Source organism: Grammomys surdaster, unplaced genomic scaffold, assembly GCF_004785775.1.
Source record: "Grammomys surdaster isolate TR1022 unplaced genomic scaffold, NIH_TR_1.0 129, whole genome shotgun sequence".
NCBI lineage: Eukaryota > Metazoa > Chordata > Mammalia > Rodentia > Muridae > Grammomys > Grammomys surdaster.
Window position 1 is genome coordinate 3,186,656 of NW_021604587.1, and position 14,617 is coordinate 3,201,272.

Below are 14,617 nucleotides of genomic sequence, written 5' to 3' on the forward strand. Positions count from 1 at the left end.
AGCTATGTAGGTCTGAGGGTTTTTCTGACCTGAGAATGCAAAATGGGTCCATCCTCTTTAGTTGCTCCCCTTTAAACCTTCTGGAGACTTCCAGGGCTATACTGAATTCTACTTCATGCACGGAAGGTCCGCTGTGTTACTCTTTCCATCATTGAGACATGGCACTGACAGTTTCCCGGTTCTGGTGCCAGGAGGAATCAAGAAGGTATAAAGTTCAAGTGCCTTCAAAGCAATTAAAATAAACAAGCAGGCAAGGAGCTTCTAGGCCACTCCCACCTCCTACAGAGAATTTCATCTGGTGGTGTCACCACACTCCCAGTGCCCAAACTTTGAAGGAGTGACAGAATGTTGGCCCTCCTCATTCACCAGCTTCTCTGAGTGCCCCAACTCGCTGCAACCGGTACCTAGCTTCGTCTTTGATCACCTGTGGGTTTCAGAAGGTTCCAGGCCATTTTCCAGGCTGATATCTGTCTGTACCATCTCCCGCTTCAGTTCTCCGATCTCCGAGGCGATCGTGTCAATGAGCTATACAGAGACAAAAATAGCATGACGTCAGGAAGTGAAGAGGCGGGCCATGTTCCTAAAGCCAAGGAGCTCCTACCCTCAACAGATGACCCCACCCCCACCCCGAGTTTTAAATCTTGGCCCTGCGAATTTCCTCTAACCAGAGGAAAAAATAAAGGGGGGAGGAGTAGCTCCCCTTTAAAAAGAGGAAGAACTTAGGTTTTGATATTGGGAAAGAGCTGGGGTTTCAGTATTGTAATAAGGAAAAGGTTCTGACACCCAGTTTGGGTTGCTCAATATGAATATAGAAGAATAAATCAATCCTACTCAAACCAGGCCTCCAAGCTCATTTTTCTCAAAAGAAATATTCCAAGTATCTCTGTGAGGTGGAGGCCAGCTTGGTCTACATAATGAGTTTTAGACCAGCCAGGGGCTACAGAGTGAGACCCTGTCTCAGGAAAAAAAAAAATTACAAGGCATGGTGGCACACAACGATAATCCTAGCAATAAGAGGCTGAGGAAGGGGTATAAAGAATTTGAAACCAGTCTAAGCTATACAATAAGGCACTGGTTCAAAAAGAAATAGACAACAATGTAGTACTTAAAAATTCAAATTTTGTGAGATTCTAGGGATAAACCCAGGCCTCACACACACTATGTAAATATTCTACCTGAGGTGTTATCTTCAGCATTCATTGATCAGTTGACTGAGTCATTGAGTGAGCCAGGCCTTACCATGTAGCCTAGGCTAGCCTTGAACTCACTAAGTATAGCAATTTTGCCTTGAACCTGAGGTCCTCCTGCTTCAGTTTCTCTCTCTCACTGTAGTTTTTGATTTGGTGTTTCGAGAAAGGTGTTTTGCTTGGTCATTTAGGCTGGTCTGGAACTGACTGTGTACACCAAAGCTGACCTACAACTCAAGGCAACCCTCCTGCCTCAGTCTCCCGAGCACTAGGATTATAGACACAGGCCATTACTATGCCTAGCTTAGCTTTTTAAATATGATAAATGTGAAGCCAGTGGGTGGTCATACTTCTGCTCCCAGCTACATGGAAGGTAAAGACAGAAGAATCATTGGAACACAGAAGACTAAGACCATACTGAACAACATGGGCAGAACCAACACCTGCATGAATGAATGAATGAATGAATGAATGAATGAATGACGGAACAAATGAATATAAAATCTCAAAATTAAACCATAACAGCATGGAGATAGGTTAAGGGGGGGGGAAGACTGCTCAAGTCTAGGAATGGGTAAGTCAGGGTGGGTAAGCTCCCTGCCACCAGACATCTAGGGGATAATTGTGACCTCTTCTGGCAATAGCTTCAGCTGTCTTGTATCCCTCACCTCTTGTGAAGAGGCTCCATCTCATCCCAAAGGCTGGAGTAAATCTCAGGCTCATTCATCCACCTTGGTTCCCCCTTCCCTACCCCCACATGCCCCACCCATCTTCTCTTTGGCATTGCTGAGGATTGAACTCAGTATTTGTGCATACTAGACCAGTGAGACACCCCTGAGATACACTCTCCAGCTTCCCAACATAAGCTCTACTGACATTCACTAGTTGCTGTAAGCATACAGAAAGCATGTGTAGTTGCTAGTCTGCTCCAGATTTTTGAAAGTTCAGTTATTTTTCAAATAGGTGTGGCTTATGTTGGCATTCAATGTGTCTATTTATGAGCTATTTGAAAAGCCTGACTTCATTCATTCATCCATTCAGCTTCAAACCTTTATGGGTACCTATTTCATGCCAGGCATGAAGTGGAGAGAGTAAGGTTGGTGGGTCTCAGTTTTCACTGGGCTAGCACTCTTGTGGGAGAAATAGAGTTCAATACTGAGAGTTGAGGCTTTCTGTATTGAAGGTAGGTTACTTAGGGGGTAACTAAGGATCCTTGTTACCTAGTGTGGGTTATCAGGTAAGGTGTTTGCATGGGTAATAGAGCCCCAAATGACATGAAAAGATCAAAGGAACAGTCCATCATGCAGAAAGTTCCAGAACCTGCAAAAATGAAGCATGCAGACACTAGATCATGTTCACTGAATATTACAGTCTTCATGCCTTTGAGTTAGTTTCCTGCAGTAAGAGCCAGTGGGTGTTTTCAATCGTGGCAATGGCGAGGCTTATATTTCATGATCTATAGACACCATCTAGTTGGGTTTGGGGACACAGCTCAGTAGCTGTGGCACGTAGCCTAACCGACACAAGGTACAGAGATTGGTCAAGAAAAAGGAATCTTGTCTTTGGGCTATTGATGCTTGTAAGTGCTGTTCGAGAAAGGGGACACTAGTTAAGAATAATAGAATAATAGAATAATAGGTCCAGAAGAGAGACCAGCTTAGACTTCTTGGGGCCAGTGAGAATGGAAAGAGGAAGATCCAGGAACAACTTGCCAGAAATGGATACGAGTTGATGGTTGGATATAAAATCAAGAGAAAAAAAGAATTAGAAAATTAAGCTCAGGGTCTGAGAGTGCATGGTTGTAATCTTGAGCCTGGAGAAAAGGCAAGTGAGTCAAGAATTCAAGATCATCCTACACAGTGAGTTCAGAGTCCAGCCTGGAATAATATCATCTCAAACACAAACAAGGTACAGAGAGATGATTCAATAGTTAACAACACTTACTGCTCTATCTGAGGACCAGGGTTCAGATCCTAGCACCCACACTGGGTGACTCATGAAAGTCTAGAATTACAGCTTAAAGGGAGCTAACACCTCCACAGGTGCTCAACATAAGTGCTCACATGCACTATGGTCCAGACACAAGAGCCATACATAGCAGAGGGCCCCACCCAAAGGACACCTTAAGCAAACCTCACAGAGAAGGTTTCCACCCCAGCAGCAGGACTGGTCACCATGTCTCCATTCACCTCTGCATCTCTTGGCTACCAACAACACAGATTTGAACAGAAAAGTTCCCCAGTGCAGGCCGGTGAGATGGCTGAAGACCTGAGTTCAATTCCTGGGTCCTCAGTGGCCTTCCCCAAAAGAAGCAAGGAACCTTCACAGTTGAGCTGCTTCCTGCAGACACTGCTCTTATCCCAGTACCTTGACTGCAGCTCAGGCCCTTGTCCCACCTCCCTTCTCTAAACCTAGACAAGCACAAGACTCTGTGGTGTGGTTCTCACTTAGTGATACCAAGCTGGCTAATTAGCAAGCACACCATTTCTCTGCACAGTGGCCTGAAGGTAGGAAGGTGGATGAATGAAAACGTTGCTCCTGGATGGATCCCTGACAGAGGGAAGCATGTTCCCCCCACCTCCATCCAATCATCCAATCCCTACTTAGCCTACACACTTGACAACATAGAGGGAATTCCTTAAGAACTGGACCAGAGTCGAACGTTCCAGGGCCAGGCTTGCTCTTAGCATTGTTTGTAGATCCATCAGGCTCCTCCATCAGCAAATGTTATCAGTGAGAGCCACTCCTTCCTCTCTGAAGTTCCATGGATTGGGCTTTGGGAGTGACTCATATTGTTCTTTGATAAAATTGTGCTTATTTGTTTGTTTTTAATTCTTAAAAGCTTTCATTATAATCTCTTACATTTGGTTCTTCCTAAATTCATTCTTTTAAACATTCTTTGAGGATATAACCCCTGGAGAGACCCATGCTAAAGCCACCAGGAGCTTCTGCATAAGTCCTCTCCCACACCTGGTGACATTAACTAAAGCAGTGGTTTTCAACCTTCCTAACGCTGTGACCTTTCAATACAGTTCCTCATGTTGTGGTGACTCCCACCCATAACATCATTTTCATTACTACTTTGTAACTATATTTTTGCTACTGTTATGAATCTTAATATATCTGTGTTTTCTGATGGTCTTAGGTGACCCCTGTAAAAGAGTCATTCAACCTTTAAAGGGGTCATGATCCACAGGTTGAGAACCACTGAACTTAAATTTCTTCAGCTTATACAATCTAAACACAAGCATCAATCTAGAAATCTGAATGTCTTTGCTGATGTCCCACTATGCTGAGGCTATGGTCCAGAGAAGACTGGATGCTGAAGCATCTGCAAAGCTAGTCCACGAGTGTGGCTTCTGACTACTCTGGTCACACAGGAAGCCTGCAGTCCCTAGTGAAGGGGACAACAGTGGCTGTTAACTGGTCCAGTCAGAGGGTGAGATGGGACTTCAGGTTGGCAGGGCATAAGTTCATGAGACCATGATGCTTATGCCCAAACCCCAGCATATCTCTGCATTCTCAAAACAGCACACAGTAACTAAGGTTTGAACCCAACAGAATCTACAAAGTACAGCACAGCAGAGCCCCACCGTCAAAGCCTGGACAGTATTTGGACTGACTCTCTCTCTCTCTCTCTTTCCCTTCTCTCTCTCCCTGCTTTAATCACAGCTCAGCAGTGTGGAGCAGTGGTAACTGGGCCATTTTGGGGGATCAGGAAGGCCGGCTTTCAAATCCCTCTTCCTCTGTAGGTTGGGTCACCTTGGTCCAGTCACAAGTCTGAAGGGGTGATGCTATGGGAAGGTGACTGGACGACTGAATATGGCCACTGGTGTCTAACTGTTCTCTTTCCTCTTCCTATGTATACTGACTCTTATTTTTCTAAATCAAGATGACAGACAGCTAATGCTAAGGGACGCTTAAGAGAGGCTCTGGAAGGATTCTCTCAGCCTGGAAGAGACCCTGATCACCAGTAGCAAGGAAGGACCTGGGTCAGGGGCATCTCTATCTGTCCAGAATTCTCCCATCTACAGGGCACCCATTTTTCCTCTTACGGGAAGGAAAGTTATTGTATGTAACTCTGTATATACAGGAGGGAGGAGGGAACAGGGAGGGAACCCCAAATCTTTTCTTTTTGGGGGGTTTAGATAAAAGCAGAAAAATTGTCTTGAAGGTCAAGTAAAAATAGAACAAGAAAGTGCTTAGAGAGCGAGGCTGAAAATCTCTGGTGTCACTCAGGAATGTTATCAATGCCGAGAAGGGATGTGCAGCTGATAGGGCGATGGCCGGAGACCTAGGGTGTGGGAAAAGTTGGGCACTTGGCTGCCAGCTTCACAATTTCTTCTATACCCCAATTCATCAACGTGGCCTTGGAGTCTGGTGGGCTTTTGCATTCTGGGAATCAACTGTGTGGGAAAAGACTTATTCCAGGACCTGAGAAATCACATGATCCAAACAATTCCCTCCCCTGTCTATTTCTGGTGACCTGCTGCTTCATGGGTCTGGTGGGTACATCCCACACTAGGAGTTTTCCAAAGCCAACTCTGAAATTGATGGACCTCTTCCATGCTTGTAAACAAACTTTGTTACTGGAATTATCACCAGGGAATAAAAGGTAGCACAGGGCTCCCTGCTCTATTTGTAGACAAGAGTTTGTTGATAGTGTTGTTGTTTTGAGACAAGGTCTCACATAGCCTCTGCTGGCCTCAAACTCGATATGGACCCAAGGTTGGCCTTGAACTTCTGATCTTCTAGCCTTGGAGTATTAGAATTATAAACATGTGTCACTGTGATCAGCTATTTTCTTTGTTTTTGTTTTTTTTAAACAAGACCTCACTTGTACCCCAACCTGGCCTGGAACTTTGTAGCCCAGGCTGGCCTCAAACTTGAGGCAATCCTCCTGCCTTACCCTCCTAAGTGTTGGGATAACAAAAGCTGGTGACAATGCCCAACTGGATCATTCTTTCATGTTATCTTTCTGTTTTTTTTTCACCCAACAGAATGAATCATACCAATGTGCTTCATAGCTTACTAATGTTCTGCCATAAGATTCATTAAACAGAATCCGGCGGGAATCACCTAAATGTGGGGAAATACCACAATCTTAATTTCCTTTGCTTATCTATCTATTTTTAGAAGGGCCATGCCATAGCCCTAGCTGCTCCAATATTTGCTGTGTGGCTCAAGCTGGTGTGGAACCCACAGCAATCCTCCTACCTTAGCGTCTCCAATGTTGGGTTACAGACATGCGCCACTCTCCCAGCTGAGTTTCTGCTCCACTTTGGCAGACACTGGGGTCAACTTCACTGCTTTGCTATCGTGAGCAGTGCTGAGCCGAGCATCCTGGGTTCTCCTTGGGTAGCATGTGAAAGCTCAGAGAAATACCAACATCCATGTACTCAGGCTATAGGTAGTGTCACAGTTATCCATGTGGCTTTGCCTTTTTGTTTTTCTGCCTCTGCCATATTTGAAGGGGTCCATGGCATTTGTCTGAGTTTGATATTCTATTTTTCTATATGTGTGGGTGTCATGCCTGCATGTATGCCTGTGTAACACATGTGGGTTTGGTGTCCTCAGGGGCCAAAAGAAAACACTGGATCTGGAATGTTAAAGATGGTTGTGAGTTGCCATCTGGTTACTGGGAATCGAACCTGTGTCCTGTAGAAGAGCAGCTAGTGCTCTTAACTACCGAGTGATTCCTCCAGTTCTACTGATGTCCTATTTTTAAATGTGTGTGTGGACATGCACATGCCACAAAACATTCTGGGTCATGGGTCCTTGCCTTTAACTTATTTAAGACAGGGTCTTTTGTTATTTACTGTTGGGTGTGCTGGGCTAGCTTAGACACAGACTTGTGGAGGTTTTCTTGTCATGCCTCACGCCTCACTGTAGGAACACTGAGAGTACAAGCGTGTGCTAACTGCACCAGACTCTACATGGGCTCTGGGGATTTAAACTCTAGTAATTCATGCTTGAATACTAAGTGTCTGATCCACTGAAACGTCTCCCCAGACTTTTAACTTCTACTTTTAACTTGAAAAAATGTTGGTGCTGGGTATCAAAGGCGTTGAGGTAAGACTGAGGTAAGCACTTCCGTATCCCAATATCATATATGTATGTGTGTAGGCACACATATATGTATATATGTGTTTCTATATATGAACATGAATATGCATATGTATACACACACACACACACACACACACACACACACACACACACACACAGGGCCTCAGCCCCACTTGGCCTGGAACTAGACATGTAGACTAGCTTAGGAGTAGATCAGGATGTCCTCAAACTCACAGAGTTCTGCCTGTCTCTTCCTCCTGAGGGTTGGGATTAAAGGTGTGCCACTATATATATCCCCAATATCTAATTTTTAAACTTCATTCAATCTGATGGAGCAATTCTTTTTTGCTTTGGTTTGCTTGGTCCCAAGTATATTTTAGTTATGTACTTGTGTTTCTTTTTGCCTGTTCATGTATTCATTGCTCAGTTGGGGGTTTCTTTACTTTTCTCATTAAGTTGTACAAAGGTGTGGGTTGAATTCATTGTCCCATGTATTTCAAATACTTCCTTTCAGACCATTTTAAGATTTATTTATTTATTTTATTTATGAGTACACTGTCGCTGTCTTCAGACACACCAGAAGAGGGCATCCAATCTCATTACGGATGGTTGTGAGCCACCATGTGGTTGCTGGGATTTGAACTCAGGACCTCTGGAAGAGCAGTCAGTGCTCTTAACCACTGAGCCATCTCTCCAGCCCTTTCAGACCATTTTAAATTAACATTTTTCTTAAACCTTTAATGATGATAGGATCTCTTTTTTTCTTTCCCACTACTGGTGGTTGAACCAAGGCCTTGTATTTGATAGCCAAGTACTTTAACACTGAACTCTAGCCTATCATTGAGTCAGTCTATCTATCTATCTATCTATCTATCTATCTATCTATCCATCCATCCATCCATCCATCCATCCATCCATCCATCTGTCACCTATCTCAGACAGGGTCTCATTCCCTAATTATTTATTTATTTATTTTAGACAAGGTTTCACGAGGCAAGCATTCTTATCACTGAGCTCTATCCTATCCCTAATAGTGCCTGCATGTATGTATGTATGTATGTATGTATGTATGTATGTATGTATTTTAGACAGGACCTCACTATATTGACCCACTGGGTCTGAAACTTGATATGTCTGCTGACCTTATACTCACAGAGAACAGACTGCCACTGGCTCTCACGCGTTGGTATTAAAGGTGTATACCACCACGCCCAGCCTTTTGGGGTACTGTTTTCATTTAAAAAGGAGGAGGAGGAAGAAGGGGCAGAGAAAGAAGAAGAGGGAGAGGAAAGAAAAGAAGAGAAAAGAAAAGGAAAGGGAAGAAGGGAAGGAGGAAAGGAGAGAGAGAGGGAGAAAGAGAGAGAGAGAGAGAGAGAGAGAGAGAGAGAGAGAGAGAGAGAGAGAGAACTTCAAACTGAGGTCTTACTAAACTTCCTAGGGTGCTCTGTCAGTCTGTTTTCCAGGCAAGCCTTGAACTATTGAGCATCCTGCCTCAGCCTCCAGAGGAATGGGGGATACAGGGCTATGCTACCAGGTCAGAAGTTAGAATAAAATCATCCAACTTGTCATTATGGTTTTTGTTTATCTTGAAGTAGTTTAGAGTCCATATATTTTCTACTTGGACTTGTCTACAGATTTGCTTATTTACATACATTTGCTTGTAAGTCTTTCATTCCTCTGGAATTAAATTTTCTATGTGACAAAATCAGGACTTCGCTTGGGCTACGCAGCAAGACACTGTCTTAAGGAACTGAACAAAACCACTTCAAAATTAGCAAAGCAAATAAAATATCATCGGGAATCTTAAGCCACCAAGCCCTCAACCCTGAGATGACTACATCTGTCCCCCAAAATCAAGCCCTAGAAAACTAAGGACACCATGTCCCTTATATGTGATGGTATCTCTAGCAGTTGTTGGACCAGGTGTCCATTACTTCAGTGTGCCAGATCTTCCTCGGGCCTGAAAATCCCTGTGAAGACCTGGTTGCTGATGGCCTTGCTCAAGACTTGTACTTCACCATTAGGCCTCTCAAACCTTGGTAGAATGCACAGGAGAAGACAACCCCACCCTCATAGCCAGCCCCATATTTCTTGTCAGGGGACATGCAGCTACTGAAACCTGTTTTGTCTGTTGCACAGAGACCAAGAAGGACCCCTCAGGGTCAGTCTTCAGCCAGCTACTGATGACGTGTAAGTAGCCCACCCAGTTCCCTCATCCCCTACAGGACAACTCTGAAACAACAACAAGTCCTCAGGCTTCTTTTAGATGGATTCAAAGCCACCTTCAGGGGACTGCTCTGTAGTGGAGACCAGTGTAAGATGTTTCCTTCCCTCAACTCAACCCTAACCCCTCTACAGGGTTCTGTTCTGAGGGAGTGTTTCTAGGTAAGATACTTCCATGAAAATCTTTATCTCTGGACTCAGAAGAATGCAACCTAAGAAGCCTTCTAGCCTTCCTGCTTGGACCCAAACCTTGATCATTCTAGCTGCTGGGATTGCCTGAGGGTAATTTATGGAGTTCAGGACTCTCTCAAGCGTCCTTCACTGAAAGTAACTTCCCCAGGCATGTCTTTTTGTGTAGAGCTGTGATCACCAAGCCCAGAGCTGTCCTCATGAATGAACAAACTGCTCTTCCTTCTCCCATCTTCCTCTTGGTAACTTCCCTGTTTGTTTGCTTTCCAGACAAGGGGTAAATCAGGACACTGAGGAGATAGAGCTCTGAACAGTCCTATATCTTCAGCTGGACAGGATAGGGAAGTAGGAGAAATTATGAGAGCTACTAAAAAGAGTCTGCTGAAGACTCAGAAAGATGGTTATCTTATTTTTTTATATGTAGATTTAGGTAATATGTATATGTATACGTATGCATGCATGTATGTACACACATACAGACATGAAAGTAAAAGAACAATAATGAAGCCAGGTGTTGGTGGCTCACGCCTTTAATCCCAGCACTCAGGAGGCAAAGGCAGGTAGATCTCTGTGAGTTCGAGGCCAGCCTGGTCTATAGAGTTTCAGGTCAGTCAGGCTTACACAGAGAAACCCTGTCTTGAAACAACCCTCACCTCCACCTCTGCCAAACAAGGGACAATGATGAAAAGAAGGAGGGGGTTCAAAGGGGGGGGGGGGGGAAGGTGAGAACAGCATAATGAGAGACAGAAAGACTACACATTGCCTGGCTTCTCAGACCTCGCAAATGGCCTCTTCTTTCTGCCTATGGCTATGTTTTCAGGCTCAGTGATATGCTATAGAATAGAAGGATGTTGAAGAATGGAATTCTATGTGCTTTCTCTCTTTCTACAGCACTGATTTGCTTTAGCAATTGTGTTTTAAGCTTGATTTTGTATTTTTTGTTGTTTTATATTTTACGAAGTGTTCATAAGCCAGGCATAGTGATCCATTCCTGTAATCCCAGCACTCTGAAGGCAGAGGCAGGAAGATCTTTGACTTTGATACTAGATAGGCTATATAGTGAGTTCCTGGTCAGCCTGGGATGAATATGTAGTGAGACTCATCATAAAGAAGAATAATATGTTATACGGCTTTAGGTTACAATGAGGAAGAACAATAAATGATTGTGTTCCATCAAATTTAAGTTATTTCCAATTTTAAAATGAATTCTATGTCATAGATCACCAGGGACTGCACATATCATGGAGGACTCTGAAATCCTGCAAAGCTCAGACCTGAGATGAAACCTTATCTCAGACTTTATCCTTATCTCAGACTGCGATAAAACCTTTTCTCCAGTTTGGCATTGTTCTCTTAGCTGAAGAAGTAGGCTCTGTGGGCTGAACTGATACTTTTTGACAGGGAACCTTGATGTTAACTCTGAAACTCCTCATGGTGCTTTCTGATGACTTATGCTTTCATGAAGCTCAGGATGAAGAGGCCTGCGGTTGGATGAGCTAAGTTCTAGTGACCTGTTTGGGTGTGATATTAGTGACAGACACACCATGTGCAGGAGGGACTAGCATCCTGGCGTTTACCAAACCAGCTCTGCCTGGCAGGATAGTCTCTGTTTCCCAATCCAGTGCCTTCATTCCTGTGGGCGTGACCAGGGCTCTGTGGAGACATCCTGTTGTGGCTGAGCCAGAAGTCTGAGCAAGCAGAAATTTGCATAGTACACAGGCACCCTTGAGGAAACACAAAGCCTAGGAAATGAAAACAAAAACCTAATCTGATAGCTCCAATGTCTCTCCAGCCTTCCAACAAACCCCATCAGAAAGCACCATGAGGAGTTTCAGAGTTAACATCAAGGTTCTCTGTCAAAGTATCAGTTCAGCCCACAGAGCCTACTTCTACAGCTAAGAGAACAATGCCAAACTGGAGAAAAGGTTTTATTGTTGAGGGGTGGGGTGGGATTGGAGATGAAGCTCAGTGGTTAGAACACTAGCTCCTTCTCTAGAAGGTGGGAGTTTGGCTCACAGCACTCACGGGACAGCTCACAACTGTTTGTAACTCCAGTTCTAGGGGATCTGATGCCCTCTACTGGCTGATGTGGGCACTGAGCATGTGCGTGATATGCAGATGTACATAAGCAAAACGGCCATACACATAAAATAAATAACAAATTTAATAAACAGACATAGTTACCACTGGGCATCAACACGCCAAGCTTGGTGCCATGTGGGATATCAATTTGTTTGACTCTTTGGACAATAAAACCAGATGCTAACTTGGGAAAGATCCACAAACTACCAAAGATTTGTTTAGTAGAAAACAGAACACCATAAATTTTGTTTTTAAAAATTTTCTTATATGTCTTTAAGTAGTTTTGTATTAGGTTGAACTGTATGGAGTTGTGCTGTTTATGGGCCAGATAACTGTTAAATAATCACTGGTTAAATAATTGTTAAATCAAGACTGGTAGATATATAAGCTGCCTCACAGAGGATATTAAAACCAGTTCAAGATGCTGTTCTTAAGAACAGTACAGTTGATTCACGCCTGTAATCCCAGTACTCTGGAGGCTGAGGCATGGGGATTACAAGTTAGAGGCCAGCCTGGGATATACTGTCTCAGAGAGGAAAGTACAAAAGAAAGAGAGAAAAGAAGAAAGGGAGAGAGGAAGGGAAGAAAGAGGAAGAAGTAAGGAGACGAGGAAAAGCGCTCAGGAATAGGGAGGGGGCAAAGTGGGGCAAGACAAAGGCTATGAAGAACGGGGTACTTTTTCATGCATCGATTATATTTGCCTTTTATATGTATTATCTGCTTGTTTTTTTGTTTGTTTGTTTTTGTTTTGTGTTTGAGACAGGGTCTTAGTATGTAGCCCAGGCTAGCCTCTAACTCAAGATCTTCCTGCCCCAGTCTCCCAAGTGCAGAGACTATGGCACTGGTCTTCCACTGACTCTTCATTTAATAGTTTCTGCCACCTGGAAACAGCTCTTAAAGCTGTTGATCTGTGGCTGGAGAGATGGCTCAGCAGTTAAGAGCACTTGCTGCTCTTGAAGAGGTCCTGGGTTTAGCAGCCACATGGTGGCTCATGACCACCCAGAACTTCAGTTCTAAGGGATCCAAGTTTTTTTTAAATGCTACTGATTTTCTCATTAGTGAATTAAAACGATCTGCAACATACTGCTTATGTTGTTATAATACAGTACCTGAGAATGGGGTAATTTATAAACAGCAAAGATTTATTTCTTACAATTCTAGAGTGCAGGAAGTCCAGGAGCTGCACTGAGCACAGGCTATGCTGAGCCATTCCATGGAGAAGGTGGAAAAACAGGACGTGCAGACGCATGTCAGAAAGGAAGGCGGTCACACCAATCCTTTCACCAGAGCCTATTCTCCAGGGAAGCAAGCCACTCCCATGATAACAGTCTGAACACATTCTCCAGGGCAGAGCCACAGTGACCTCAGTACTTCTTTAAGGTCGTGCTTCATCTCTCACACAGGAACCTTGGAGGACAGTCTAGCCAAAGAACTACTGGTTTTTCATTTTGCTGAAATCTGCCCAGGACTTTGGGATTATTTGTTCTGAAAAGCTCATCAGCTGAGCAGTCTTGGTCTCGGGGCAGGGGATGGTTTGTTAGGGGGTGTCACTTAAATTCCGAAGACTTCAGTCTCCTCACATACTAAGTGGGTAAGTGGGCCTCTGATGTTCCCTTGCAACTCAAACCCAGTGTCCCCAGCTGTCCCACTGGGCCTTCCCTGAGTTTAGGGTCACACTTACTTCCTTTATTATTTTTTTTAACTTCCTACAGAGCAGCTGTCTGTAGTGGGCTTTCTCCAAGCACCAGAGGAAAAGGAATGACTGACTCACCCTTTCTGGAAAGCAACCCAAATACACAGGTCATCATTTTCAAATATGAAACCTATCAGATTTAGTGTTTCCAACTCAATGAATTGACTCAAAGAAACAGACATGTGAAAGACTGTTTCTAGAAGCATGATTTATAACACTGAACGGTGGAAAAAGGACTAGATGTCTAGCAACAGTGGACCTGGGCAAACAGTGTGGTAGCAACACAGTGGAATACTGAGCAGCCTACAAATGGTGACTCTTCACTGAGATATAGATGCTGCATGACACTATGTGTCCTCTGAGCCCACTACAATAATATATACATATACATTTATATATTTATGTATGGAATGATGTAATACAATAGAATTATAAATAGACAAAGTGAAAACCTGGACATGTATTTTCTGGTGTTCTCTGGTTTCCATTATTTCCACTGTTCTCTGGGTTTAGTGTTTCCACTGGAACAACTGTAGGTACAACACCATACAGGCAACAGCCCTTTTCTATTTATATCTTTGTAAACATTTCTAAATTGATACACTTTTTTCCCTCTCAAAGGAAAATGACAACAAAACAAAACAAACAAACAAACAAAAAACAACAGGGGGCTGAGGAAATGGCTCAGCAGTTAAGAGCACTGGCCACTCTTCCAAAGGACCAGGGTTCAATTCCCAACACCCACATGGCAGCTCACAACTGTCTGCAACTCCTGTTCTGGGGGATCCAACATCCTCACACAGACACACATGCAGTCAAAACAGCAATGTGCATAAAATAACAATAAATTATATTTCAAAAAACCCAAGTATCTTCATTAGCAAAAGCCTAATCTAATGAGTGGAACATAGTGAGCCTGCCATGAAGAGCAGAGGATTGACTAGCTGTCTTGTTTTCTGGGCCCCTGGGCTCGGTTGTTTAGTACTTCTGGGACAGGGGCTTAATTCCACCTTATGCAAATTGAAACACCAGGTCCCTGTATTGGTGCAGACCCTGATAAACAGTCTAGGGTGTTCTGTCAATGGCCATGGCTAAGCTAGTGAGTCATCTTCCTCCCTTCCCTGGAGCCAGGGAGTTAGTTACTAGTCACTGCTGAGCTCACCTATCTCTCCTG

The 14,617-nt window shown here is 43.8% G+C and overlaps 1 protein-coding gene across 3 annotated transcripts in view; it reads right to left on the reverse strand.

Annotated features, from left to right (window-relative positions):
* The window catches only part of Rin2 (Ras and Rab interactor 2), a 168,638-nt gene that overhangs the window by 62,204 nt on the left and 91,817 nt on the right, over window positions 1-14,617 (reverse strand). Inside the window, exons 1-2 of one of the 3 annotated variants that reach the window (XM_028756576.1) lie at window positions 425-513; window positions 30-181 (exon numbers count right to left, since the gene is read on the reverse strand). In XM_028756576.1, the coding sequence (XP_028612409.1) occupies window positions 30-52 (23 nt within the window). In that variant the 5' untranslated portion in view covers window positions 53-181; window positions 425-513. Of the gene's footprint in view, window positions 1-29; window positions 182-404; window positions 526-14,617 lie in introns of those variants that run through there. The other 2 variants (XM_028756577.1, XM_028756574.1) reach the window with 2 other exon arrangements.